This window comes from Prionailurus viverrinus, chromosome D4 (genome assembly GCF_022837055.1).
Source record: "Prionailurus viverrinus isolate Anna chromosome D4, UM_Priviv_1.0, whole genome shotgun sequence".
Lineage (NCBI taxonomy): Eukaryota > Metazoa > Chordata > Mammalia > Carnivora > Felidae > Prionailurus > Prionailurus viverrinus.
The window spans coordinates 94,109,342-94,135,331 of record NC_062573.1 but is presented as its reverse complement, the minus strand read 5'-3'; the positions used below and the strand labels follow the sequence as shown (position 1 = coordinate 94,135,331).

The 25,990-nt window shown below is 65.1% G+C and overlaps 2 protein-coding genes across 6 annotated transcripts; one reads left to right on the top strand and one right to left on the bottom strand.

Moving 5' to 3' along the window:
- The first annotated feature begins 671 nt into the window (after positions 1-671).
- LRRC26 (leucine rich repeat containing 26) lies at positions 672-2,926 on the top strand. Its single transcript, XM_047829471.1, has 2 exons — positions 672-1,394; positions 1,483-2,926. The coding sequence occupies exons 1-2, from the start codon at positions 725-727 to the stop codon at positions 1,770-1,772; spliced, it is 960 nt and encodes a 319-aa protein (XP_047685427.1). The 5' UTR covers positions 672-724; the 3' UTR covers positions 1,773-2,926.
- On the bottom strand, positions 2,612-25,355 carry GRIN1 (glutamate ionotropic receptor NMDA type subunit 1). 5 transcript variants are annotated; one of them, XM_047829465.1, is made up of 21 exons: positions 25,098-25,355; positions 22,825-22,959; positions 20,151-20,327; positions 17,929-17,991; positions 17,083-17,183; positions 12,822-12,943; positions 12,572-12,746; positions 11,262-11,406; positions 11,081-11,164; positions 8,996-9,137; positions 8,784-8,911; positions 8,328-8,492; positions 8,134-8,252; positions 7,887-7,999; positions 7,664-7,812; positions 7,406-7,563; positions 6,998-7,159; positions 6,686-6,795; positions 6,434-6,579; positions 5,058-5,168; positions 2,612-2,764 (listed from the first exon to the last, which is right to left on the bottom strand). In XM_047829465.1, exons 1-21 carry the CDS (start codon positions 25,353-25,355, stop codon positions 2,696-2,698), a joined length of 2,832 nt encoding a protein of 943 aa, XP_047685421.1. In that variant the 3' UTR covers positions 2,612-2,695. The 5 variants fall into 5 exon arrangements, with proteins under 5 accessions (XP_047685421.1, XP_047685422.1, XP_047685424.1 ...); XM_047829466.1 differs by lacking the exon at positions 5,058-5,168; XM_047829464.1 differs by lacking the exons at positions 2,612-2,764; positions 17,929-17,991 and adding an exon at positions 3,010-3,132.
- Between the last annotated feature and the right edge of the window lie 635 nt (positions 25,356-25,990).

The following is a 25,990-nucleotide window of genomic DNA, read 5'->3' as shown; positions in this document are numbered from 1 at the left end:
CCACCCCACCCCCACCCCGGAAAACCCCAGGACAGGATGTGCAACTCTGGTGACTCCAGAGGGAGCAGCATTTGACTGGAGAAGTTGGGCTGGTGCCTGTGCCCTACCCACACTGTCTCCTTGAGGTTCTAGGAGAATCCTCATAGGGCCAGGTAGGGCAGACATGACGGTCTCCAGGTATGCAGTCCCCGCTCCACCCTATGGCCTATCCCCTGGGCTCAGGCTCCCATCATGTACTCCTGACCCCACCAAACATCCACTATGGAGAGGGGACCATCCCTATACGGGGGGTGCGGGGAGGGGGCCCACTGTGTGTGTGCTAGGGTCACTTTGCTGGGCAGGAGACAGGCATGGATGAGTGAGCAGTGAGGCCCCTGGGTCCCATTCCATGCGTGGCATCCATGAGTTTGATGGGTGTGTGTGTGGGGGGGTCATCCAGCGGCTTAGGCCTCAAGGGGGGCACAGGGTGGTGGATACCCCAGGAGAGGAGAGGTGGGGCTTCTCACCCCGCAGCTGGCACAGAGCCAAGAGGAGCCCGGCTCCGGGACAGGTGGCTGGCAGCGCAGGGTGCTGGCTATCCGCCCAGCCCCCGCCCTGGGCGCGGGGACCAGCCGTGGAACAGGAACTGCCGGCACTCGGGCTGGAGAATTAATATTTGTGCAGGCGCGGCAAAGACGCACTGGCTACGTGAACGCACGGGCAGCAGGCCTTGAGCTCTGCCCCCATGCGGAGCCTCTCCTCTCTCTCGCGGCGGCCGTCGCCGATGTTGCTGCTGCTGCTGTCGCCGTGGTCAGTCTGGGCCCAGTTGTCGGCCGCGGCCGCCTCGGGAACCCCAGGCACCCCGGACTGCCCGGAGGCGTGCGCGTGCGCGCCGGGCGGCCAGGCCAACTGCTCGAGGCGCGCGCTGCCCGCCGTGCCTGCGGGCCTGAGCCGGCGCGTGCGCGCGCTGCTGCTGGACCATAACCGTGTGCGCGCGCTGCGGCCCGGCGCTTTCGTGGGCGCTGACACGCTGCTGCGCCTGGACCTGCGCGAGAACGGGCTGCGCTGGGTGCACGCGCGGGCCTTCTGGAGCTTGGGCGCGCTGCAGCAGCTCGACCTCAGCGCCAACCAGTTGGAGGCGCTGGCGCCCGGCACCTTTTCGCCCTTGCGCGCGCTGCGTTCCCTCTCGCTGGCAGGCAATCGGCTGGCGCGCCTGGAGCCGGCGGCGCTGGGCGCGCTCCCGCTGCTGTACGCGCTCAACCTGCAGGACAACGAGCTGCCTGCGCTCGCGCCGGGACTGCTGGCCGGCCTGCCCGCTCTCCGCGCACTGCGCCTGCGCGGCAACCCTTGGGTCTGCGGCTGCGCGCTGCGTCCGCTCTGCTCCTGGCTGCGCCGGCACCCGCGGCCGGCGCCAGGTGAGCCCTCCGGGTGGGGGTAGGCGGGCCGGGAACCACGGCCACGGTCCCCGCCGCCGCCACCTGACTGTGCACCTGTGTCCCGCAGAGGCCGAGACGCTGCTCTGCGTGTTGCCAGGGCGCCTGACGCTCAGACCCTTGACCGCCTTAACGGACGCCGCCTTCAGCCACTGCGCGCAGCGGCTTGCCCCCCGGGACCTGGCTGTGGTCTACGCGCTCGGGCCTGTCTCCTTTCTCGCCAGCCTGGCCGCCTGCCTGGCGCTGGGCTCCGTGCTCACCGCCTGCCGCACGCGCCGCTGGCGCGACACCGCCCTCGGCCCGCTGAGGAGAGCGCTGGACCCTGGCCCCGGGAGCCCCGCGGCCGCTGCTCAGGACTGAGCGAGCCTTGGCTGTTCTCGAATCTTCCCCTGTCCCCTGCCCTTCTTCACTCTCCCTGCAGGCGTCAACAAGCGACACAGACAGAAAGTTCCGTGACATTCCTTTAGACATCACCACTGCACACACCGGGTCAGGGGGCGGCGCGCGCCGGGCCCCCGGGCGGAGGGGCAGCGCGCGGCTGCGCACGGGCGGCATGGGGAAGGCACGCGCTCGACACGGGAAGGGCTGGGCCTGTACAGGTTGGCGGGCAGGGCTGAGGACAGTCCCGAGCCAGTGTGGTGGTTGGCGGGGGCGGGGAGCCTATCTTGGGCTGCGGGCTGGAGGACTCGAATAGCTGGCCCAGCCCTCCTGGGGATTGGAGAAGGTCGGAGGCAGTGGGGGAACCCCAGCGCGCTCCTAGGAGGCAGCTGCCAGCTGAGGGTCAGAGTCTGCCACTGGGGGACGGGCAGGGCCAGCTGGATGGATAGGGTCAAGCGGAGAAGGGAAGTGGGTCAGAAAAGAGGGGTGGAGCTGAGGCTGCCAGGAGCAGGCGCTGGAGGAGGGGGTGACCCAGCCAGTTGGGGCCTCGCACCCCCACTGTGGCTCTGGTAGTGGCTGGAGAAGGATGGGGCTTCAGTCTCTGCTCCAAGCCCCTCTGGCCAGGTTAGCCCCTCTCCCCACTGCTTAGAGACCCAGGGCCCTGCCTCTGCCGGAGTGCCCTGTGGCCCTGCCCAGCCAGCTCAGCTCTGGCCTGTCCTCAGCCGCTCTGGTCCGAGCCTCGGTCCAGCAGGGGCTGCCCGCCAGGCAGCAGGGCGGACAGACAGACGGGAGGCCCAGGGTGGGCAGTCTTGGGCGGGTGGGCTTCCCTCAGGCCTTCCCGAGCAGCAGGACCCATCAGTGTCCTTGGCCGGGCTAACTGGGCAGGTGGGCGCCTCCGGGGGGCCTCACACCACGGTGCTGACCGAGGGATCTGAGAGGTTGAGCGTGCCCGTGATATCAGTGGGATGATACTGCTGCAAAATAGAAATACACAGACAAGGCAGCCCGTTAGCCCCCATGCTCGGGGGCACGCGCAGGGCCGGGACGGGTGGACCGGCCAGCCGGCCGACCGGCGGGCGGGCGGGCGCGGCCTGGGGGAGGCTGGGGGGCGCTCCTCCCCCTGACCCCGTCGTGCTCCGGGACTCTGCGTGGGCCGGGCCGCTGTCCCGTCCATCTGTCTGTCTGTCTGCGGGGGAGGGGGGCAGAGGAGGGCGGGCAGGGCGTCTCAGCTCTCCCTATGACGGGCACACATCTGCAGCTGGCCCTCCTCCCTCTCAATAGCGCGTCGCGGCAGCACTGTGTCTTTTTGGTTTTGCAAAGCGCCGCGTCCACCCCCGGTGCTCTATAAATAAGAACCAACAATCAATACCCGCTGGCCCCGCCGGCCGCCAGGGACCCCAGCCCTGAGCGCCCAGTGCTGCCCTGGCCCGGACCGGCCACAGGACAGGGGCAGAGGATCTTAGCAGCCGGACCGACCCCACCCCTCCCAACAGAGCCCCCCACCCCGGCCTCCCTCCAAGCAGGCGCCCAGCCCGTAACGGGGAAACTGGGCTGCCCTCCCCCGCCCAGCCCCTCCAGGTGGCAGTACCCCCAGTCACCCCTACAGGGCAGAGCCCCAGCCCCAGATGCCACATGGCGTCAGGGCTGGCCTGGGGGATGGTCCCTGGTGTCCACAGAGGCTCAGGCAGAGTCTGTTGGGAGTGTGTCCCCAGAAAGGCACCTCGAAGGTCTCTGAGCTGCACCTGGACAAGCTAAGGGCATGTGTGTTTTCTTTGGGCAGGAGTATTGATTGGGGGGGGGGGGGGGCTCAAGGAGGCCCTCAGAAAGTTCCCTGTGTAGCTTTTGTGCTCCTCCCTAAAAGTGCTGTCTGTGAGGATACCCTTGTCTCCAGGCCTGCCCCACCACCCCTCCTCTCTGGTCTTGGGTTTCTCCTTGAACCCCTTGGCAAGGGCCACTGGCTCAAGCTCTGCACACTTTTGGGCTCCCAGCTCCCCGACCCTCAGTCTCCACCCGCTGCCAGTGCTGAGCCCCTCCTGGGAAGCAGAGCGGCCCAGGTCTGATGGGCCGCTCTTGGGGCACCCTGATGGCTTTACCCTGGACTCCCGATTATTCTGTGCAAGCCCTGTCTGTGTCCTGGAGATGTGCCCCCCTTCCAGTGGACTGTGTGTGGGGGAGTGTAAATCCCATATCCACCTTGAAGCATAAGCTTCTGCGGGATGCGGGCCAAGCTGCCCCCGGACTGCAGGGAGGCCAAGGGCAGTGCTAACTCTGGGCGGCCCCCTCCCCACCTCAGACCGGGGTGCCTCTAGCAAGGCTGGGTCCATTGTAGGGGCTTTTATTCCAAGTGTGCGCATCTGGTGCAGCGACAAACTGCCCAAGTTAGGAGGCCTGCTCTGACGTGGCCCTGTGGGGAGAGGAGCTGGAGGGTCAGGAGCTGAGGCGCTGGTCCTCTCCACGGAGGCCTCTCCTTCCTGGGCCTCTGTCTGGGAGCCTCAGTGACTCCGGCTCTGTAGGCCACAGCTCAGCCTGGGGTGGGTTCCACCCCCTCTGGTGCCACCCAGTCCCCGCCTGACAGTCCCCTGAGGCTGGGGGCCTGTTCCAACTCCAGGCCCCAGCCGTCCACCCAGACAGAGCCAGGCCCGGCCCCCAGCCCCGGCCCACACAGAGACCACATGGAAAGGGTGCAACAGGCATGGCTCTGGTGAGACACGTGAGACAGGTGTCTGCGTGGTGGGGCTGGCGGCCAGACAGACGGGCGGATGGGACATCACAGCCACCCCTCCATGGATGTCGCAAGGGGTGGGAAAGAGGGCAGTGGGCCGCTCTGGGAGAGGCTGGAGAAACGGACGTAACAGAGAGGTGGTGTGGCCTCCTGACAGTGAGGAGTCCGGGACAGATTGGCGCCGGGCTCCCGGGGCCCTGGGCGCAGCCCCGAGTCGGTGAGGCTGACCGGCTGACCAACAACATGACACAGCTTCAAGATGGCGCATGGCGTCATGGCATGGGGGGCAGACCAACGCAGAGACACATGGGGAAAGAGGGCCCAGTGAGGGCCAGTGGGAGAAAGGACCAAGAAAGGTCTGGAGAGTCGGAGAGTGAAGACCTCGTGTGCTGGGCAAATAGAGATGAGGGCAGAAGGGCCACAGCGGTCAGAGGTGGGGTGGATGGGATGGTGAGGGAGAGGGCACGCCTGATGCACGGGACACAGACACGGGGGCGGGGCGAGATAAGAGTCGGAGACGTGGGACTGGGCGTTCTTCCCCTTACCGTGTCTTTGGAGGACCTACGTCTCTTGAAGCTGGAAGCCAGGGTGGAGGTGATAGCCCTAAATGTGGCTTTCTTTTTAGGGTCGGGCTCTGCTCTACCACTCTTTCTATCCTAAAATGAATATGTATAAGTGATTAGACGGCTAAGGGTGGCGGCCACACCTGCCCTCGCCTGCTTCTCGGGGGCTGCTGCCCAGCCTGGCCGCCGCTCAGGCCCTCGCTCCTGCCTGCCTCCCTGTGCTGGACAGACGCACCAACAGCCGAACGTGTGCAGGCGGCCTCTGCTCCTGCCCGGTCTTGGGCTTGACCTTGCTCGTGCTGGGGCTGGACTTGGGAGGGGGTGGGGGTGGGTCCCGTCTGGCTCTCTTCCTGGGACGTCTGCCTGGCTCCCTGGCTCCTGGGTGGCCCTGGATTACAGGTGTCCCGAGGAGAAGGGTCCCCCAAGCACCGGAGGAGTCGCCCCTCGGGCCCTGCCAGCGATTCTCTCCCCTGAGGGGGCACGCCAAGATTCGGGAAGGGGCCGAGGGGCCGAAGGCAGGTGGCGAGATGAACTGGAGAGATAGATAGATGGAGGTGGCTTCCAGACCCTGGCCTGGGGTCTGATGGCCAGGATGGCCCTGTGCCAGCTAGTGAGAGCAGTGACCAGGTCCCAAGAGCAAGAGTGGGCAGATGAGAGGTGTGGGGGCTCCAGCAACCCATCCTCCCGCTCCCCCGCCCCGGACCTGGCCCTCCCTCTCTGAACATCAAATTCATCCCAGGACACAGGCTCTGGGGAATCACCCAGAGAAAGAGAAGAGAAGAAGCAAGCCAGAAAGGACCCTGGGGCGTGAGCCCTCAGGCCTGCACAGGCCCCACTACCTGCCCTATTCCAGGTGGGCCGTGGCTGCCCGGTGTGCAGCCTGTTTCCAGCTGGCAGCAAGTTCCCACAGACACGGCCTGGAGTGCCAGGCAGGGCCAGCTCGCCCGATTCAGGCTGGAGTTATGGAGCACAGGACACAGCAGGGCAGCAGGGAAGGGGGTCCCTGGAGGGTGCCGAGGGGAGGCGTGGGGCGGCGAGGGCAGAATGTCTTGGACTCACGTGCTATACCCAGGTGGGTCCCTGTCTTACCCTGCCTCAGTTTGCCTTCCTATGGAATGGGCGCCGGTGGGCGACTCTGGAGACAGAGGGGCCAGGCGGAGGCTTGGAGCCGGGCTTTGCAGGGGGCAGCCACCCGCAGGTGGCCCCCAGCAGCGCTGCCCCTGGCTGTGGCTCCTAGCTCCGGTCCTGCCCACATGGGCTCCCGGGGGCCAGAGCCAGTGCTTCGGCCTGCGGGAATGGAGGAGGGCCGGGGCCAGGCCGGGCCGTGGGCACCAGGCCTCGGAGAGTGCCTGTCCTACCTGCAAGTTCTTTCTCCACACGTTCACCGCGGCAAAGGCTAGCTGCATCTGCTTCCGGCGAGCGTCCTTGTGTCGCTTGTAGGCGATCTCAATGAAGATCAGGAAGATGCCGGCCACAATGCCCCCCGCCACCAGCATGAAGACCCCTGTGGGCCAGGACCCAGGGCCTTAGCTGTTGGCTGCCCGCCTGCAGGCCCCTTGGAGAACCCCGCCGGTGTCCGCAGGGGGACGGAGGGCGATGGGGACACCCACCTGCCATGTTCTCGAAGGTAAGGGTAGCAGGGGCGTTGCTGCGCGAGTCACACTCCTGGTACCGCACCCATGTCTTGTCCAGGTCTTCCATGAAGCCGTTCTCGTGGGACCTGGGGGGGAGGGCGCGGCCCGGAGTGGGCGGGGCCCGGAGCGGGCGGGGCCTGGCCCGCGGTGGGCGGTGTCTGTGTGCCGCGGCGGCGGCGGCGGCGGCGGCGGCGGCGGCGGGGTCGGGCTCTGGGGAGGGGTCCGCCTCCGGTGGGAGGCTCTCGGAGGAAGGTGCAGGACCGCGGGCGGCGGGGGAGGCAGACTCACTTGAGGATGGACAGGGAGACGTTCTGCTTCCAGGGGCTGTCCTTGCGCATGCCGATGCCGAAGCCTGAGCGGAAGAACAGCTCGCCAGTGGTCACTAGGTCGCACTTCTGCGAGGCCTCAAACTCCAGCACCGCCGAGTCCCAGATGAAGGCATGAAGCTTGCTGCGGGCAGGAGCGGGGGTCATGGGCGCGCGGCACAACCGGTCTGCCCTCGCCCCTGCACCTGGTACGCCTTCGTCCTGTCCGACCCGAATCCTCACCTCTATCTCCGTCCCGTGGTTCCCGTCCAGCCTGGACGGACACTCTTCCTGTAGGGGTGGATGCCCCTCCCCCGTCCGCCCCCTCGCGTGTCCCGCACGCCCCGTCCCCCCTCGCGTGTCCCGCACGCCCCGTCCCCCCCCCCCTCACTTGTCCCGCACGGCTTGGATGGCCTCGGCCGCGCTCTCATAGTTGTGCTTCTCCATGTGTCGGTACATGGTGCTCAGCTCCACCTGCCGCCGGAAGTAGATGTCCACCGAGCTCTGCTTCACAGTCGCGTAGATGAACTTGTCCGAGGGATTCCTCAGCTGCCGGGTCAGAGGGCAGGGCTCGCGGCTGCTCCCGGGCTCCACCCGAGGCAGAGACCCGCCGACCTCACGCCGGCCGCCCGCAGCGGCTAAGCCTCACCCGCGGGTCGTTGATGCCGGTGATGCGCTCCTCGGGCCGGTCCAGCACCAGGAAGGCCGCCAGGTTGGCGGTGTAGGAGGCCACGATGATCATGGCGAAGCCGGCCCACACCATGCCCAGGATGCGCGCTGAGAAGCTTCGGGGGGCGCCTGCGGGCAGAGGCCGGTCAGCTCCCGGCGGGCGGGAAGGGGCGGAGCGGGAGGCGGCCGGGACGTGGCCTCACCTTCCCCGATACCCGAGTTGAGCAGGACGCCCCAGGAGAACCACATGGCCGAAGACAGGGTCAGCGCGTCCTCCTCCTCCTCTTCACTGTTCACCTTGAACCGGCCGAAGGGGCTGCGGGGAGCAGAGGGCCGGCGGGAGAGGGCTGGAAGGGCAGCCCTGCCCCGCCCCTCGCCGGGCTCCGCCCCCCTCCCCCCCCCCCCCCCCCCCCCGCAGGTGGAGGCGTCAGGCCCTCGGGCCGCGCTCACCTGAAGCGGTCCAGCAGGTACAACATCACCGCCACCACGTGCACCGAGAGCCCCACCAGCAGCCACAGTGTGCTCTGGAAGGGCTGCATGAACGAGTCCAGCGTGCTTCGGGGGATCTCCTGCAGGTGCATGGGCTGTCAGCGCCGCCCGACCTCACCTCGGACCCCGCCCCACCCCCGCCGGGCCCTGCCCACCTTCTTGACCAGAATGGTCAGGCCCTGGTACTTGAAGGGCTTGGAGAACTCGATGTACTGTGCGCGCTCGTTGTTGATGGTCAGGGGCGCCACGATCATGTCCGCCTGCCCGCTGAGCAACTCGCCCATCATCCCGTTCCACTCCTTCTTATTGCTGTTGTTCACCTGCGCGGCGATGCTCCGGTGGGTGCGCGGACACCGTCCGTCCCGCTCCAGCCGCCGGCGCCCGCCTGGGCTCGGCTCTTGGGTCACCCCACTCCAGACCCGGCCCCGGTCTGCAGGCCCCGCCTTGCCCGCAGGCCCCGCCCACGCCAGGTCCCGCCCGGTTCGCAGACCCCGCCCCCGCCCGCTCAGGCCCCGCCCCCGCCGGCAGGCCCCGCCCACCCCGTCCCTGTCCCCAGTAAGACTCGGTCCACCCGGTCCCGTCCCTCGTGGCTCCTAGCAATCCACGCGTACCCGCTCTTGAGTGCCAAACTTGCCATCGGCCACCAGGTGCACCTCATAAGTGAAGTTCATGGTCCGCGCCAACTTGATGAGCAGGTCAATGCAGAAGCCATAGCAGCACTGAGGCACTGTGTGGCGTGCTAGGGAGGTGGACAGGGGCCATAACCACCGAGCTCCTGGCTACTCCGCTCCGCGCCCGCGCCCCATGCCCGTCTGGCACTCACGGCTGCCCGGTGACGTGTCATTGGGTCCTGTGCAGATCACCTTCTTCACCGGGTCCCCATTGACCGTGAACTCCTCCTTGCATGTGCCATCGCTCAGCGTGGGTTTGACGTACACGAAAGGCTCTTGGTGGATCGTCACAATCTGGGGGTGGGGGGGGTGGGGGGGGGAGAGACCCAGCCTGGACCATCCACCCTCAGCGCCCAGACTCCCCTGCACTCCCTCCAAGCCCCTGGTGTCCCCCCACTCCAGCCACTTCCCTTCTGCTCAGCCTCAGGGGGTCAATCCACATCTTCCCCGGCCACCATCAACAACATCTGGCCGTTGCCCTCAGGAGGGTCCCCAGACTCCTCAGCATCCAGAAGACACATGGCCTCCTGAAACAGTGTGCCCTCCTCTTGGCCACTTGTCTTGGGGATCTTGGCTTACACATCACTCCTTCCATCAGAGGAGCCTGCTGGAATGGCCAGTGTGCCCAGCACCTTCTCTGATCTCTCAGGGATGAGAAACTCCCTGTCCCGGCCCAGAGCATGCACCCTGCCTGCCACCACCCACCATGAGGACAGGGGCATGTCTGGCATCCACTCTGAGCCTGCTCAGGACCTGGGACCCGCAGGGATCACCCTTGTCTGACCACCTGGCCTCTCCTGGCCTTCAGCCTCTTCAGCAATGGCTATCTGATCATCTATCTGTCCTGCCTTCCTCTTTCCTTTGCCAATGCTGTCTTCTCTCCCGTAGCTTGCCTCTCAGCCCAAGGGGATACTTGAGGCTTATGCTGGGGTTCTCTCTTCTTCCTATCTTCCAGGGGCCCATAGCCTAGGGGGTGAGGGGGGCAGATACAGGACACGGGGGGCTGAGCCAAACGCAACAGGTTGAGCCTGCGGAGTGAGCAGGGATCAGTTTGAGAAGGATTCTCTTCTGGCACATGGGGGACGGTGGGTCTGCAGGGCGGGCTGGCCAGAGCCTCGGCTGTAAGGGCAGCATTTTGACTTTTCCCCTGGGGGATTGGGAGCCCCTGCAGGAGCTGTGTAAACTTTCATCACGTTTTTCTATTATACAAGCAATGTATGTTTGCACGTTAAAAAAATCGGTGAGACCAAAAAAAAAAAAAAAAAGTTGAAAAAGCCATCTGAATCTGGCAGCCTGGCTGGGACCACCTGGACCATCTGGCCGTCAGTGTTTTGGCTCTTACTTTCACTTTCCAACACAAGGTATCGAACTGCAAGGAGCCGGGCTGGCTTTGGAAAAGCCCACTCTGCCTGTCATGAAGGATGGTGACCTGCGGGCAGGTGCTGACATGGGTCTGGGTGAGAGGCCCTAGGGGGTGGCCTCAGAAAGGAGACTAGGTCAAGAGACATTTGAGGACCTGGGCGTGCCGGGAGAAGGTTCACTGGGCCCACGGCACTTAGGATCTTTGCCTTTGGCGATCTAAGACTCTGGCCCAGTGCTGCTGTGGGCCGGTAACAGGAGGGGCTCTCACGAGAGTGCCGAGGAGGACACAGGGGCCCAGGGATGAGCCCAAAGGAGCAAGGAAGAGAAGTTGTGAGGGGAAAGGCCAGCCAGGAGGGTCTCCCAGAGGCCCCAGCAGGAGGGTCAAGGAAGGAGGGAACAGCCCGCCATGGAGAATGCTGTGGGGGGGGGGGGGGGGGGGGAGGGGTGAAAGTACGGTTTGACTCAGTCATGGTGAGAGGCTGTGAAGACTGGGGGTGGGGTGGCTAGGGTCCCCCAGAGGGGTGATGAGTGCAGGAGCTCGAGTCCACAGAACAACCTCTGTCTGTCCCTCCGTCCCCTAGCAGCTCATCCCCAGGAGGGTCCTATCCCACACGGCTTCCTGACTGAAGTGCATTTGGATCCAGAGACGCTCTGGAGAGAGCCCACGGGACGGGGCCCAGCAGCTGCCTCTCCTCCCTCCACCTGCTCTCCCTGCTTGCTCTGTGTCACCAGGTGTGGGCTGTGGCAGCCGGGCGCCGGTCCATTCCCCGCTTGCTTCGGTCCTTTGCACTGGCCTCACTGTCCCCTCCTGTGGGCCCGCGGAGCTGGATGGAGTGTCTGGGTGTGGATGCTGGCACAGGGCGGTAGGCCCCCACCTTCAGCCTGGTGGACATCTGGTACCCTCGGGGCTTCTCTGTCTCTCCACCTGGCCAGATGATCTTCCTGTCGTTGGGGATAACCTGGGGGTGGGAGTATGAGATGGAGGGTGGCCACGCAGGGGTCTTGGCCCCAGGACCCTAAGGCCCCAGCCCCCACCCCCTCATGACCCCCACCTACGTGGGTGCCGTTGTAGATGCCCACTTGCACCAGCTTGCGGTTCTGCAGGTTCATGATGCTGTAGTTGGCGAACTTCCGGTCCCCGTCCTCGTTGAACTCCACACGGCCCGTCACCCCGTCGGCGTACTTGGAGGACATCAGCACCCTGGGGAGGGCGGTGTGGGCACGCTTACCGGGCACGTCCCCTCTCCCCGGCCTTCTGAGCAGCCCTAGCCCCTTCCTCTGCCTCAGTGCCAACAAGGACAGGTGAGCAGGAACCAGACCCTCGTGCTGGGAGTCGGACGGTGTGCCTGCCTGCCGGCACCAGACGGAGAGCACCGCCGTGGTGGCCCAGCAACTCCCGAGCCCACGCCCCACTCGAGGGCTTTCTGCGCTTTGGGACACTCGAGCCTCCCAGCAGCTCTCCTTGCCCCGGAAGGGAGCAGTAACCTGCTCACCAAAAGGGAAGTAGGGCCGATGTGCTGTCCTGCTGTACGTGCACGCGTAGCGTGCCCACGAGCCATACGCGTGAACACGCGTGGCCCTTGTGTGCATGCATCCCTATGCATGTGTGCGTGCCACGCGCCTCGCCGAGTGTGTGCACATCCGCTGCACAAGCCTGCCGTTGTGTGTGTGCTCCTGTTGTGGGCGTCATAACTGTGGTTCTGCACGTGCGATTCCGTGTCTGCTACTTAGTGGGGTGGAGGGGCTCTGGTGATAGGCTGAGTGGCATAATGTCCAGGGTGCTGTGAAGTAACTCCTGCCCCACTATGTCCATCCACTTGGACATCTGGCCAGCCCTGGCTCCCTACAGGCTTAGGTTCCATCCTTAGGGGGCTCCTTGTCTGATGTGCTCGGTACTCGGAAGCCCCCTGTCCCCATCTGCAGCAGGAGCCTCCTCCCAAGGGCTGTCAGCTACCCTGGGGAGCTGGGGTGGGTCTCGGGGTCAGGAGCAGTGGAGGCAGCCACGATTTCAGGGACATTTGAGACATTAATGTCGCTGCTGGAAATGGGACAGATGATTATCACAGTGGAGCTGGAGGTGGTGGTGGAAGACAGATGGGGGGCCAGGGGGGAAGTCCGGGAGATGCCTGTACGTGTAGGATGTCTGACCACCTGCTGAGGAGCGACCGCTGTCATCTTCTGAGAGGCCTCACCCACCTCCAGAATAGAGTCCCGCCCACCTCTAGAAGACAATCCCGCCCCCCCCCACCTCTAGAAGAGAGTCCCGCCCCTCCTCCAGAAGGGAATCCTGCCCCCACCTCTAGAAGAGTCCTGCCCACCTCTTGAGGAGAGTCCCCGCCCACCTCTTGAAGACAATCCCCGCCCACCTCTTGAAGAGCGGCCCTGTCTTCCAGATGTTGGTGTTGCCCACGCAGCCCCGCGGTGGGTCGGTGATGTTCTCCTTCTCCAGGAGTTCGTGCACCGCCTGGGCCACCACACCGACGGCGTCACTGATGTGGGCCGACTCGTTCTTGCCATTGATGAGCTGCAGTCCGATGATGCCTGGGGCGAGTGGGGTGGGCTTAGTGTCCGTGGGGGACCCCTGCCCACCGGGACCCAGAGAGGTCCAGCACTCACCGTCCGGGGCGTAGCGCAGGGCGTTCCCCGAGATCTCTCGCTCCCCCACCAGCCACACATACCCGGAGCCTGTCATGTTCAGCATCGCGGCCGCGCGGTACACGGTGGCGGCGTCGTCCTCGCTGTGGGGCAGAGGGGGGTGACGGGCCCGGCCAACCCTCCAGCCCTTCCCCACCGGACCTGTGCCTGTGGATGCTCTGGGTTCACAGGTCCTCCTCTGGAGTGTGTCCCTGGCCCCGCCCCCCAGCCCCTCCCTCCCCTGGAAAGAGGCCTGGAGACACTGCAGAGGTGACAGGCCCAGCACCCCCCCACCTCCAGCCCTTCCTGGGTCCAGTGATGCTGCAGAGTGGACAGTCCCCGGTACCCCCCTAGCTGGGCCCACTGACCCTACGCAGGTGACCAGTCCCAGCCTGCATCGCCAGCCCGCACCTGGACCAGGAGAACCCCCCCCCACACACACACCCCGACAGCAGAGGTGACGGGTGGAGGGGGGGGATGGGGTGACGGGGCCCAGACCCCCAGAGCTTCCCAGGCCTCTCTTGCTGGCCCTCCCCCCTTGGTGAGCAGGGTCACGGCGCCCCAGATGGTGACGGATCATTGTTGATTGCTTACTTGCTCACGGTACCGGGCACTGCTCTGAGCGCGTTACACGGACTCTCTTACTTAATTCTCACGGTATCCCTACGAGGCGGACATCAGTACTATCCCTGTGTCAGGAGGGGAAACCAAGGCACCCAAAGCACACGAGTGAGGGTAATGGCAGACCCGGGTCTGCGTCTGGACAGTCACCCCAGGGCCCATGCTCCTGTGACCTCCTGGGTAGGCTGCGCACATTCTGGTTCTCCAAGTCCACACATGTGAGACGAGGGGCTGGGGACTCTCCAGGCGGGTCAGATGTTGGTGGGGCCCAGCGTCTGGGAACTGCCCCTAGCGCTGCAGCGGAAGCTGCCGGAGGGGGCCGGTAGCTGCCGCACCCGTTATGCTTTGTGTCCTGCCGCCTAGAACCGGGCCATCACGGGGGACAGTGCAGGTGGTCCTGAGCTCTCGGGATGTCCTTACAGGCGAGCCCCTGTGCACCTGATCCCCTAGGGGTCTCCTGGTCAGGACGAGGATCCTGGGCCCGGTAGGGCCATGGGGGCCACGCGGCGGGGGAGTGCGGAACCACCGCTTGCTTCTCTGCCGGACTGGACTCGGCCCCGCACAGGCCTAGACCACACCTGGCACTTTGCCTCTCTAACACGCGGGCACGGGGCACAGAGAGGCCGGACAGACTGAGCGTTGGGTTATTTTCACAATGGCTGACTCTGGAAACCCAGGTGGCCCGAGGCTCCCTAAGGGGTCTGCCCTCGATTTTCTCAAGAATGAGCCAAGACCTTCAGCGTTCGCTCTACGTGACATGCTACTCAGACATAAGCAACGCAAACAGAGGTACTCCAGGCAGCCCCGTACCCGAGGCCAAAGGAGAATATCGAGCCAAGATGACCCGGAAAGACCGGCACTGTGTGTGGAGGGGCACCCGTGCCCCCTGTCAGTGGTGCTCACAAAACCTGGCAGAGAAGCTCATCTGCTTGACACAGTGCAGGTCTGTGACTTTCGACTTAGCGGAACGAGCACACGCCTGTGCGCGTATCTGTGTACGTCGGTATCGCCAGTAAAAAGTTGTGCGCAAAATCCTGATCGATCCATCAAAACTGATTGAGGGAAGTAATCGGCCCCAGAGGAGACAATCTCCGGAAGATAGGAATGAAAAGTCTGAGGAACGACTTCTCCCCCCTCCATAGGAAATGGCTCAGAAATGAAGACTGGCTTAATGAGGTCTCTCTGCAAAGTGCTCTCAACAGCCCTCAAGAAGGAGGAGCCAGTGTGTGGGGGGAGGTCCCAGGGTCAGGAAGGCCTGTAGGTGCCGCTCCCGGGGAGCTGGGAGGGCTGGGGGCCGGGCTAGCCTCTGTCGTGGGACTGGGGCGGCTCTGCTCCAAGGAGCCCCGTATGTGAGCGGAGGGGTTTCTTCCAGTGTTAACAGTCCAGGCGGGGGCCTTACAGGAATTCAAGAGGGGGTGTTGGTGGCTGTGTGGTCGATACGAGTGCTGTGCCTTTGTCGGCAGCGTGTGAGCGTGTGGGGTGTGTGTGCGTACGCACGCAGGAACACGTGTGCGCTGTGCATGCGGGTGTGGAGTACGTGCGTGTGTGGGGTGCACGCACCTGTGTGCAGGTGTGCATATGTCTGCACATAAGTGTGGTGAGCCTGTATGCGCACATATGGTGTCTGCGCGTGTGAATGGCTTGTGTGCATATGTGTAAGGTACGTGTGTGTGCACTGTGTATGGATGTGTGGGTGTGAGCGTGCAAGCTTGTGAGTGCGTATATGGCGTGCACGTGTCTATACAGCACGTGCACAACGTGCGTGCATGTGGCGTGTGTGTGCTCGGTACGTGTTGTGTGTGCTGCGTACGTGGTATTTGTGCAGGTGAGTGTGTGAACGTGTGTGTATGTGTGTGTGTGTGTGACTGGTGCGAATGTGCCGTGTGCCTGTGTGCACCCGTTTGCTGAGGTGTGCGTGTGCAGATGATGTGTGCGTACGTGTGGCGTTATACGGTGTGTGCTCGCGTACTCGTGCACGTGGCCCTGTGTGTGTGGTGTGTGTGCAACTGTCTGACGTGACCACGTACCCTTCCCCGCGCTGGCCTTTTAGTTGCACTCACATCTGCCAAACCCCTCCTTGACCCTGGGGGCTGGCGACGCAGGGTGAGCCCCTCCCAGCCCGAGCTCAGGGGGCTTCAGGCTGTGGTGTGGGATCTCGCTGACCAGGCGAAAACCGATCAGAAAGCACCCACCCCTCTGCTGGGACCCGGGTGTGGTGGGAGTGCGTGGGTCGGTTTTACCTGTGGCTTTCTGGCCTGCGTCCCGGTGGCCACTCTGATCGCAGTGTGTGGGCTGGACGGGTCTAGTCTGACGTGACCTCATCCTTTGTAAAAGCCCCCAACGGTCGAACATCTATGTTTTGGCATAATGAGTTCCTCGAGTTGCTCTGTCCCGGGGGAAGGGGCCTTCTGGCTGCCAGCTGACCGTCCGCTTGCCCACCTGCCCGTCCACTGGCCCATCCACCCACCCTTCACCCCACCGCACCCACGGAGTCCGTCTCAAGCCCTATGATGGGTGCGGGGGAATAGAACCAATCAGAGGATCTGGTGGCACCTTCCTGGAGGGGCTTGTTCTGGGAGGGACCGTGCAGCCCCCTGACCTTGTCTGGACAAGCCCTCAAACCTTTCTCCTCCCCAAGCGCCCAGGGTCGGAGGGTTGGCTTGGCAAGTGGCCCGTGACGTGGGTGAGTGGTGAGTGAGGGCTTCCTGCCTTCCGGCCCAAGGAGCCTTGATTGGCCCCACTTTGCTCCTGCACCTCGAGGTGGGGCGCCCGGCTCTGTGTCAGAGATTTGTTGACTGAATGCACAACGGACACCTGTCCTGAGCCTCGGCGTATTGCTGTCTGTCTGTCTGTCTGTGGTCTGCCCGAGAGCAGCATTTGGGGAATGCTTCTCTGGGTGAGGTGACCCCCGTTGGTCCCCCGCTCTGTTGGAGCCTGGCAGTGCTTCTAGGAAGGGGTGGCCGGGGGGCCGTGCCCACCCAGGCCCTCCTGGCTGTTCCGTGGAGCGGGGCTCTTCCTTTCCCTGCTCCGGGTGGCCTGCCCTCTCCCTTCCCAGGGGATCCGAGCCATTTACAGACAGGGAGAGGTTCCCTAGGGGCTCATTTCCAAAGTCGAGGTGTGGGCCAGGCCCTGTCTGGCGGCGGCCTGGTGTTCACAGGTCCCTAACTGGTTCCCTTCTCCGTGCTGCCCACTCTGACCATTGCCGTCTTCCCGTCCTGGGACTCTGGCTCTCTCCCCGCTGTGGCCTTCTCGCCTGGGCTCACCTGCACCCATGTCACTTCCCACTTCCCTGGGCCTTCTCCCTGCGCCCAGTGCCCAGAGTCCTGTGACACGTCTATCACCTCGGGCCGTGTCTGCCTTACTAAAGGCAGGGGCTTATCCGTCGTCCAGCTCGGAGCGAGCGGCGGCAGGCGACGGGAAGGAGTTGGGATGGACACGTGGAGGGCGTGGCATCTGCCAGGGCACCAGCTGTGTACACGGGAGCGGGGGGGGGGGGCGGGGGGGGCGGGGGTCTCCCTGGCGATGGCATTTCGGAAGCTGAAACTCCACTTCGGCCCCACAGTGCCCGTGGCCCAGGCGCAGCCCTGGGTGAGGTGGAGGGAGGGGCCCGGCCCAGCCTCACCTGGCAGAGAGGATGATGACCCGGGCCTCCAGCTCCCGTGCCTCCATCAGCAGCGCCGTCACGTTCTTGGTCCCCGGGTCGAACTGCAGCACCTTCTCAGCCTGCGGTGTAAGCGAGAGTGTCAGCGGACGGCTGCGGCCGGGGACACAGCGCCTCAGGGGCGAGAGTCGGGCCGCAGCTGCTAGGAACCCAGAGGCGGCGTGGCTCGGGCTGCCCCGGCCTGCGCCTGCCTCCTGCACTGTGCACCTGCCTGCCTGGCTCCTGCTGGCCTGGCCCGGCCTCGCTCGCTGTCCCTTCTTCAGCCTGCTCGCTCTCCTGTCCTCGCCTTTGCACTGAGCATGCAAGCTGAAGTGGGCTGAGACTCAGAAGGACGCGTGCAGCGGACAGGAAACAGAAAAGAGTTTTGGAAGGCAACCGGGAGCAGAGATGGGGCCGACTTTTCCAAAACCACGGGAGATCCTCTCAGGCCTGACCCCGCAGGCCCCCTGCGAGAGCGGCTGGACCGGGGCAGGCGGGCGGCTGGGCGGGCGGGCTCCCTCCTGGGCTCCACGAGGAAACCCGGGGGGTCCCAGAGATTCGCATGCACTTCCCGGAGAGCGGCTCCTCCTGCGGCCGCGCCTGCTTCTCGGCGCAGGCCAAGGCCGGGGCCGCGGTGGGCGGGCCGCGGACACCCTCGCGGCCCGCTCCTGCCCTCTCCTGCCTGCGGCTGCCTGCCTCACGAGCTCACTCTCCTCACCGCTCGGGCCTGCGGCGCGGCAGGGCCGGGCCGACGGCGGCCCTAGCGGCCGAGGCGCCGGAGCAGGGCCCCCTAGCCGGTGGGCGGCGTGCACGTCCATGCATATATACCTTGGGTCCACGCTTGTTGTCATAGGACAGTTGGTCGAGGTTTTCATAGTTCCTTTTTTTACTCTGATGAATAATGTGCACAGAGAAAATATGCAGACACAGAAGAAGATTATAAACGGTTGAAAATGACGGCGCTAAAGCAATCACACCACCTCCTCGGCACGTCTGCAGACGGGCACGTACCTGGAGCTCGCAAACACCTAGGCCCGAGCGGGGCTGGGGGCCAGGGCGGTGCTGGGGACGAGGGGGCACGGGGGCCACCGGGGCTCCCGGCCACGGAGCTGTGCTCTCGGACACGGTCATACTTGGGAGAAAGGGAGGCCCTGTCTGTGTCCACACCAAACGTGTCCCTTTGGGGTCCCGCCTGCCCTCCCGACCCCTGCCATGCACCTGCCGTGTGGCCCCAGCAGTACCCACCCCGCCCCGGTCGGTCCTGAATTGGGGGGTGAGCAGCCCCTCCCTCATGCCCTGTCCCCTCTGTCCCTCCGCCCGTGGCGTCCTCCCTTCTGTCTCCCTTAGCGGCCCGGGTGCCTGTTCTCACTGACCGGTGTGTGCACACCCGTCGGCCCACGTGTGCACTGGAGAGCGAGTATGATAGGAGTGTGTGTGTGTGTGTGTGTGTGTGTGCACGCGCACATGCACGCAGGGGTGGCGAGCACCTGTGGGCATCTGTGTGAAAGTGTTCGTCTACACACGCTCTTCGGTGGGGAAATGACGCCCAGAGCCATCTGAGCCCTGGCACGTGTGTGCGTGTGCATGCGCGCGCGTGTGTGCAAGCATGTGCATGTGTGTGAGCCGGGGGGTGAGTGTGCCCGTGGGCTGCATGCCCATGTGTGTGCCCAGCGGTGGTCTCAGCGTGTGGTGGGTGATGTGAGGTGTGAAGGGACTGTCTTGGGAATGAGAGCGTGTCCCCGTGACCAAGGGTGCACATGGGTGCATGTGCAGGGACGTGGCTGGTGAGCGTGTGAGTGAGTGTGTGCGGCCACAGGTGGGCATGCCAGGAGGTGACCGGCCTGCCAGGCGCTGGGGGATGCTGTCTTGGGAGGGGTGGGGCCCACGACGCTGGTGGTCAGCCCTCCCTCTCAGACTCAGTGTCCCACAGCAGGGCCCCCCCAGGACCCTCTGAGTCTGCCCTCTGGCTCCGCCCACCCCAGCCGGGGCCCTCTACTCCCTTCAGGGGCCTACGAGGGGCCTGGGGTTGGCGCTAAGTTTGCCGAAGCCAGCTCTGACTCCACAGGCCGGACGTGTTTCCCGCCACCCCCTTGGTCTGGCCTCCAGGGCCCGCCCCAGCCTAGGCCTCCCTCCCTCTCTGCCCGGCTTGGCCTCGTCCTGACTTAGGGGCCGTGGCACCGGTGTTGGGCACCCAGGGCTCTGTGCTGGGTGAAGGCGGGACCCTGGGCCTCCTCAGGCTGGCAGTGGGGGTGGGGATGGGGGTCACCTGGACCCCCAGAAATTGCCACTCTGCTCTCTCTGCAGCCCCAGAGTGGGCGCCAGGCTGGGGCTGGCCGACCAGTGTCTCTTGTTGGGGTCTAGAGCCCAGCCCCAGGGTGGGGGTGAGGAGGGGATCCGCAAGGGGCTCAGTGGGGACGGGAGCCGAGGGGGAGGCCTGAAGGGGGCAGAGCCCAGGCTGAGGGGTCCGGGTGGCAGATGTCGTGGATGAGCTTTGGTGAGGACAATGGGCAGCTGAGAGGGGGCGGGCAGCGTGGGGGGCGGGGGGCGGGGGGAGGCGAGGCCTGCGGACGCGGAACGCGTCACAGCAGCGAGGGTACAGGGTCCTTTGGGGAGGGGCCTGGCGCCGGGGCCGCTGTGGCCCTGAGGCCGCTGGGGTTGGGGAGTGGGAGGGGCCGAGCCGGGGCCTGGCTGGGGAACTTGGGGTGGGAGGGGGGGCGGGGGTATACGGTGGGGCGGGGGGCGGGGCTGCGCGGGTCCGGCCGCGGGCGGGGGCGGGGTGGGGTGTTTGCGGAGCTCCAGGTGGTCCTGCCCTCGCCCCGCAGGGACTGACACGAAGGAGATTTCGACTAATGGCAAAGCGAGTGAAATGAGCCGAGAACAGGCTGGGGCGGGCGCTCGCCAGACGTAGTGGTGCTGACCATGCACGATGGAAAGAAAGGGTGTTCACACACGGGCCACAGACACAGCGGCAGGCAGCGCGCCGGCTCCTGCTCCCGCTCCTCCGGCGCCTCGGCTCCTCCTGCTCCTCCCGCCCGCGGCCCGGGCCTCACCTTGGACTCGCGCTCCTCCAGCAGCGTCTCCAGGCGCTTCTGGGCGGCCCTGCCCTCGTGGTCGTCGCTGACCAGGAGGATGATGTGGTTCCAGCTGTAGACGCGCATCATCTCGAACCAGACGCTCGACTGGTGGGAGTAGGGCGGCACCGTGCGAAGGAAGCTCAGGTGTATGCTCTGCGGGGACACGGAGGGGGCTGAGGGGCCTCGGGGACGGGACCTCGGCCCGCGGCCAGCGGGGGGCGCTCTCCCGGGGACACGGAGGGGGCTGAGGGGCCTCGGGGACGGAGACCTGAGCCCGCGGCCAGCGGGGGGCGCTGCGCCGGCCTGCCCTCCTGCCGCTGGAGACCCTGCTTCCTCCTACCCCTACCCTCGCACCATTGGGGGACACCTGCCAGACGCGGGGACCCTACTCCCACTGCTGCCTCCCTCCCCCCTCCCACCCCCAAGTCATCTAATCTCAGAAACAGCCTCCGTGGAATTGTTCCTGAGGCGACCAGCCACCCCCTGCCAGGCAGCCTGGGCTCAAGAAAGTTCCCACTGACTTGGGGAGCTTCCCAAATTTGCATAACTGTAGTATTTGTCAGGAAATCTTTATTTGGGGCTAAATATTTCTTCTCTTCAAGTCCAGGGGTTATTGGTTGCTGACCCTGCCTTACTTCTCTGTGTGCGTATTTTTGAAGAGGTTTTTTTTTTTTAAGTTTATGTATTTATTTTTGAGAGGGAGAGAGCGCGTGAAAGTGAGCAGGGGGATGGGGGCAGAGAGAGATGGAGAGAAGGAATCCTAAGCAGGCTCTGTACCATCAGCGCAGAGCTCAGTGTGGGGCTCGAACCCATGAGCCGTGAGATCGCGACCTGAGCCGAAATCAAGAGTCAGAGGCTCACGGACTGAGCCCCCCAGGCGCCCCTCTGTGTGCAAACATTAGCAGCCAGCCAGGGGCGTGGCAGGACACAGCATGTGCGCAGCCCTCCTCGGCCTAGGTCCTCTGTGTTCGCCCCTTTGGTGACCCCGCAGACCCACAGTGACCTTGTGGTCCTCTGAGACGTCCAGATTAGCCTTTTGCCTGCTCCCTCGTTGTGACCCGAGGAGCAGTGTTTTGGAACCTGGCTGTGAGAACGCCCCTCTGCCTCTGTCCCTCGTCCACTTGTAGACAACACGGCTACAAGGGGGTTATGGTCGGGGTCCCGGACTGACTCTGACCCAGGCCTTCGGGGTCCAAGTGCTGGGCGCAGATCCGCAGTGGACCGGGATGGTGAGTGGGGCCAGGCTGGATTTGTGAGGTTCGGTCATTTGGTTTGACCTCACACCGGGCCAGGGAGCTGGGCCACCATCTGGGTCTGCGCTAGGGTTCGGCCCTGGAAGAGGGTGTCTCCTCCCTGCCTGTGAGGTGGCCTGTCGGCCGCTTTCCCCCCTTCTACATATGGGACGACTGGCGCCAGAGAGCTAAGGCTGGGGGCCCAGGAGAGGACCCCCCACTTCTCTGCAGCTGAGGGCAAGTGCATCTGAGCAGTTTGGGTGCCTCGGCTGCGTGCCAGGGCTCCCAGAGCCTCGGGACACACACATCCCTGCCCTCCCCAGACACCCCTGGCCCTGGCTGGGATGACCCTGTGCCTTAGGCGGCTTTATCTAGAACTGTGGGCTCCCAGCAAGACGAACTTGGAGGGGATGGGGAGACCGGGCAGCCCCCACCACACGGCCCCTCCTCCGGCCCCTCCCGATCTGTCTGCAGGTAAGCCCAAGGTCTGAAGGAGGATGTGGGCCAGGCTGCGGGGCCCTCCCAGCCTCTTGGTGGCTAGTGGCACCCCCAGCCGATGAGTCCTCCTGGAATCACGAGCAGACGCCGTGGGAGAGCAGTGTGAGCTCGAACAAGCTCCCCGCCTCTATGGGAAACCACCCCCAGTGGCCTCCTGGCCTTTCCAGCTGCTACTCCAGGACCGGATGGCTCTCCCACACCCCTCCTGGGGACCACAAGGGCTCTACGCGCTGCTGACTGGTGCTGCTCCCGGCCCTGGGCCTGCAGACCCCAGGCCAGGCTCTCCTGCCGCGAGCCGCCTCCTCTGTTACCCTGCGCGCGTGCCCACATCCTTCTCAGCCGTGCCCTGCGGTGGGGAGGGCTTCTCCCGGCCCACGGGGACCTCTGCTGCTCCCAAGGGCTTGCTATTGGTGCCTGCCCCCTGCCAGTGGGACACCTGTCAGGGGGAGCGTGTGCGTGTGCGTGTGCGTGTGCATGAGTGCGTGAGGGTGCCTGTGATGGTCGGTCTGTGTGCTGGAGCGTGAGTGTGTGCGTGAGTGCCAACGCAAGTGTGTGATGATGTGCTCGTGCACGTCAACGTGCGTAATGTGCGTGTGCGTGTCAGAGCACACAAGTGTCCGTGTGCACATGAACTTGGTGCGTGTGGGCGCGAGCGAGTGTGTGGGTTTGTTTGTACCCGTGACTCTGTGAGTCTGAGTCTGTGCTGGTGTGTACGTGCCTGAACGCGTGAGCTCACACATCACCCTGCTGCTCCTTGAGCCCGGAGCCCCTGGTCCGAGCACGTCTGTGCCCCGCCCGGCCTGCGTGGTGCCTGCCCTGCCCGGCCTCCGCCCCCTCCCCAGGGCAGCTGCCTCCGGCGGCCACTGGGTCTGAACACGGGAACAGAGCCAGCTGGGTCCCCACCGAGTGGTCAGGCTTACCTTGTCTGAGTAGATGGACATACGGGTGGTCAGCCCCAGGACGGGGATGCGGTAGAAGCCGGCTGTGTAGGAGACGGGGGTGGGAGTGAAGTGGTCGTTGGGGGTAGGTGGGTGGCTAACTAGGATGGCGTAGACCTGTGGACACAGGGGACAGGGTCAGCGCACGTCGGGGGTGAGGGCGGGGTGGGCACGGCACTGGAGCTGGCTGCCGGGAAGCAGCAGAGGCTGACTCAGCAGGCCGGGGGTGGGGACAGGCAGGGGCGCCGACTGTGCACACATACAGCCCCAGGGGACACGCTCCCAGCCAAGGGGACGGGACCCTATAACCACCCTCAGAGGAGAAACAAATCGCAGGGGTGAGCCGGAGGCAGAGCCGGACTGCAGGGTGCAGCAAGAACACAGAGGGAGGCGACCGGCCCCTCCCCACACCTCCCCTGCCGGGGCCTCCCTTCACCCTCTCACACTGGGCGGGGGGCTGTGCTGGGTGCGTGGTGAGACCCTGACAGGGAGGGTGAAGGACTGTTCTTGTGGTGGCACGCACCGCCCCCAGCGTGGGCTGGGGAGAGTGACTGGTCCCGCATCGTGATGACAGGCACACCCGTGCCACCCACTGGCCCTCCTCCTGGGTGCGAAAGCCCGTAGTTCAGAGACTGGGAGGAGCTGCAAGTGGGGTGGGGGGGGCAGGCTCTGGACCCATCTGGTGGGGCGACGGCTGCCATGCCAGCGTGGCGCTTGCCCATAGGTCGCGCTCAGTGAGTGGTAGCTGCTGTCACCTTTGCTCTTGGCACTGGCTGTTCTCTGAGGGAGCAGACTGTGTCCTGTGAGTTGGAGGAGGGGCCCCCGGAAAGGGCCCTACCTGGACTCTCTAACTCTACCTCTTTATGTCTCTCCCTCATCCCGGATGGGACGTGTGACCAAAGCCGCCAGCCACAAAGGCGTCACCCAGTCGTCTCTCGTGTTCGGGGCTGGGAGCGTGGGGTGGCTTATGAGGTATGCGGGGGGGGGGCAGATTTCTGAGCAAAGCTCAGCCCTGTCCTGTCTGCAGCTGGAGCTGTGAGGGCTGGTTATCCGTCCCAGGCCGTCCCACCAGTCTGCACCCAGAAGTGCCCGGTCCGTGTCTGGATGAGTCTCTGGCCATGCCAGTGCCCACGAGTGTGTGCGGGATGTGCATTGTGTATACATTTATGGCCCAACATGTCCATATGTGTACTGTGTGTGTGTGCACGATTGAGCCCGTGTGCGTGGGCACATGTGTTTGCACGTACACCTGGGTATGCCAGGCAGTATGTGGCACATGAGTGTGCGTGTCCACGGATGTGCACGTGTGTGTGGGCAAGTGTGTGTGAGTACGTGAAGTTGGCTGTGTGATGCTGATGTGCGTGAGTGTGTGCTAACGTAAGTCTGTGCGTCTCTGTGCGTAAACCTGGGTGTAAATGCGTGCGTGTGTGAGTGTGCGTGTCCACAGATGTGGTGTGCCTGTCAGGTGAGCAAGGACGAGCCTCGTTTGGCCCCGTGTCGCTCCTGGCTCTTACATAAAGGGCTGCATTGCAGTCATCCCGTGCTTTCATTGGAATTCAGCAGGCAGCACGGCACAGGGGCGGGCAGCTCTGACAGGCGAAATCCCAGAAGCCATGTCCTCCCCCGCAGCGCTGGCTGTCGGCGGCTGCCATGCTGGGCCCTGACACCTCCCACACGCTCAGCCCCCGCTCCCACCCCACAGAACACCCTGCTTCAACACCTGGGCCCTTTCCCATCTCAGGCAAACCCACGGATGGGGGGAGGGGGAGGAGGAAGGGAAGGAGGTCTAAAAGCGGAGACAAAGATGGCCCCGGGGCCCGTCCTGTTTCGAGACCCGCGCCTAGCGCGTGCTTGCGGCTGGGACAGCATCTCTGCCCATAAGCCCAGAATGCCCGCCCCCCTCACTGACACAGGGAGGAAACAAACCACGAAATGCTTGCCACATGTCTGCACACACTGGTCGGGATCTGGAGCCCTGGAACCCTTGCGGGGACTGACCAGGGTGGCAGGTGACCAGCTTAGGGGAGCAAGATGGGGAGGTGGCGTTCAGCTGCTAGTGAGACCAGCTTGCTCCAGAATGAGCCAGCTCACTTAGGAGTCGTCTCTTAAGAGGGCTGGGGAAGGCTAGGATGAAACTGGAACAGTAGGAGGGAAGATGGTGGGGAGGGGTGGGGGAGGGGCAAGAGCAACGCAGTGGAAGCCCTGGCGGGGGGCGGGGGGGGGGGGCGGGGGGGGGGGCGGGGAGGGGTGGGCACCTGGCTGGAGATGAGGTCCTCGCACACCGACAGGGCCATCTGGATGGCGTTGGGCTTGTGGGTGACCGAGGTGGCGTTGAGCTGAATCTTCCAGGAGCCATGCCGCTTATTGGCCTGGTTCACGGCCTCACGGAACATCTGCTCATGCTTTCGCGTGCTCAGCACGGCTCCGATGTTGACAATCTTGGGGTCGCAGGCGGCACGGGCAAAGGAGCAGGAGAAAAGCAGGGCGAGTGTCAGCAGGCGCATGGTGCTCATGGGCTCCGGGCAGAGCCCTAGCTCTGGGCAGCGCGAATGCGGGGCCCTCGGCGCATCCCCAGCGGGGTGTCCCGGCCGTCCTGCGCGCGCCCGATCTCGCGGGCTGGGGGCGCCAGGTCTTCCCCCGGAGCCGTAGTCCTGGGGCGTCTGCGGGCGGGAAGAGGGCACCCGAGCCCCGGGCCGGCGGGCGCTGTGCTGGGCGCGCGTGGGTGCCTCGCTCCGCTCGAGCGGCTGGCGCTGTCCGCGGTGCTGAAGCGCGTCCCGGAGCTGCTCCAGGCGCCCCGCGCCGGGAGGACGCCGCGGCCGCGGCTCCTCTGCGGGCTTCGCTGGTGCTGGTCCCGACGCTGCGGCGACTGCGGCAGCTGCGGAGCCGCGAGTGGGGCCAACGTCTCCTACCCCTCCCGCCGCCCCCGCTTCCCAACACGGAGGGGCGCCTCCCGCGCCAGAGTGTGCGCCTGCGTTGGTGTGAGCATTTATCAGAGCACGCGAGCGGGGGAGCCTGTGCGCGAGTATGCGTGTGTGCGCGGGTGTGCTTGGAGGGGTCGCCGCGACAGTGACCTGGACTGTCTCAGACCTGCAAGGAGGAAGAGTTTGGGGAGGTTAGAGGGGTTCGTGTCACTGCGTGCAGCCTTGCG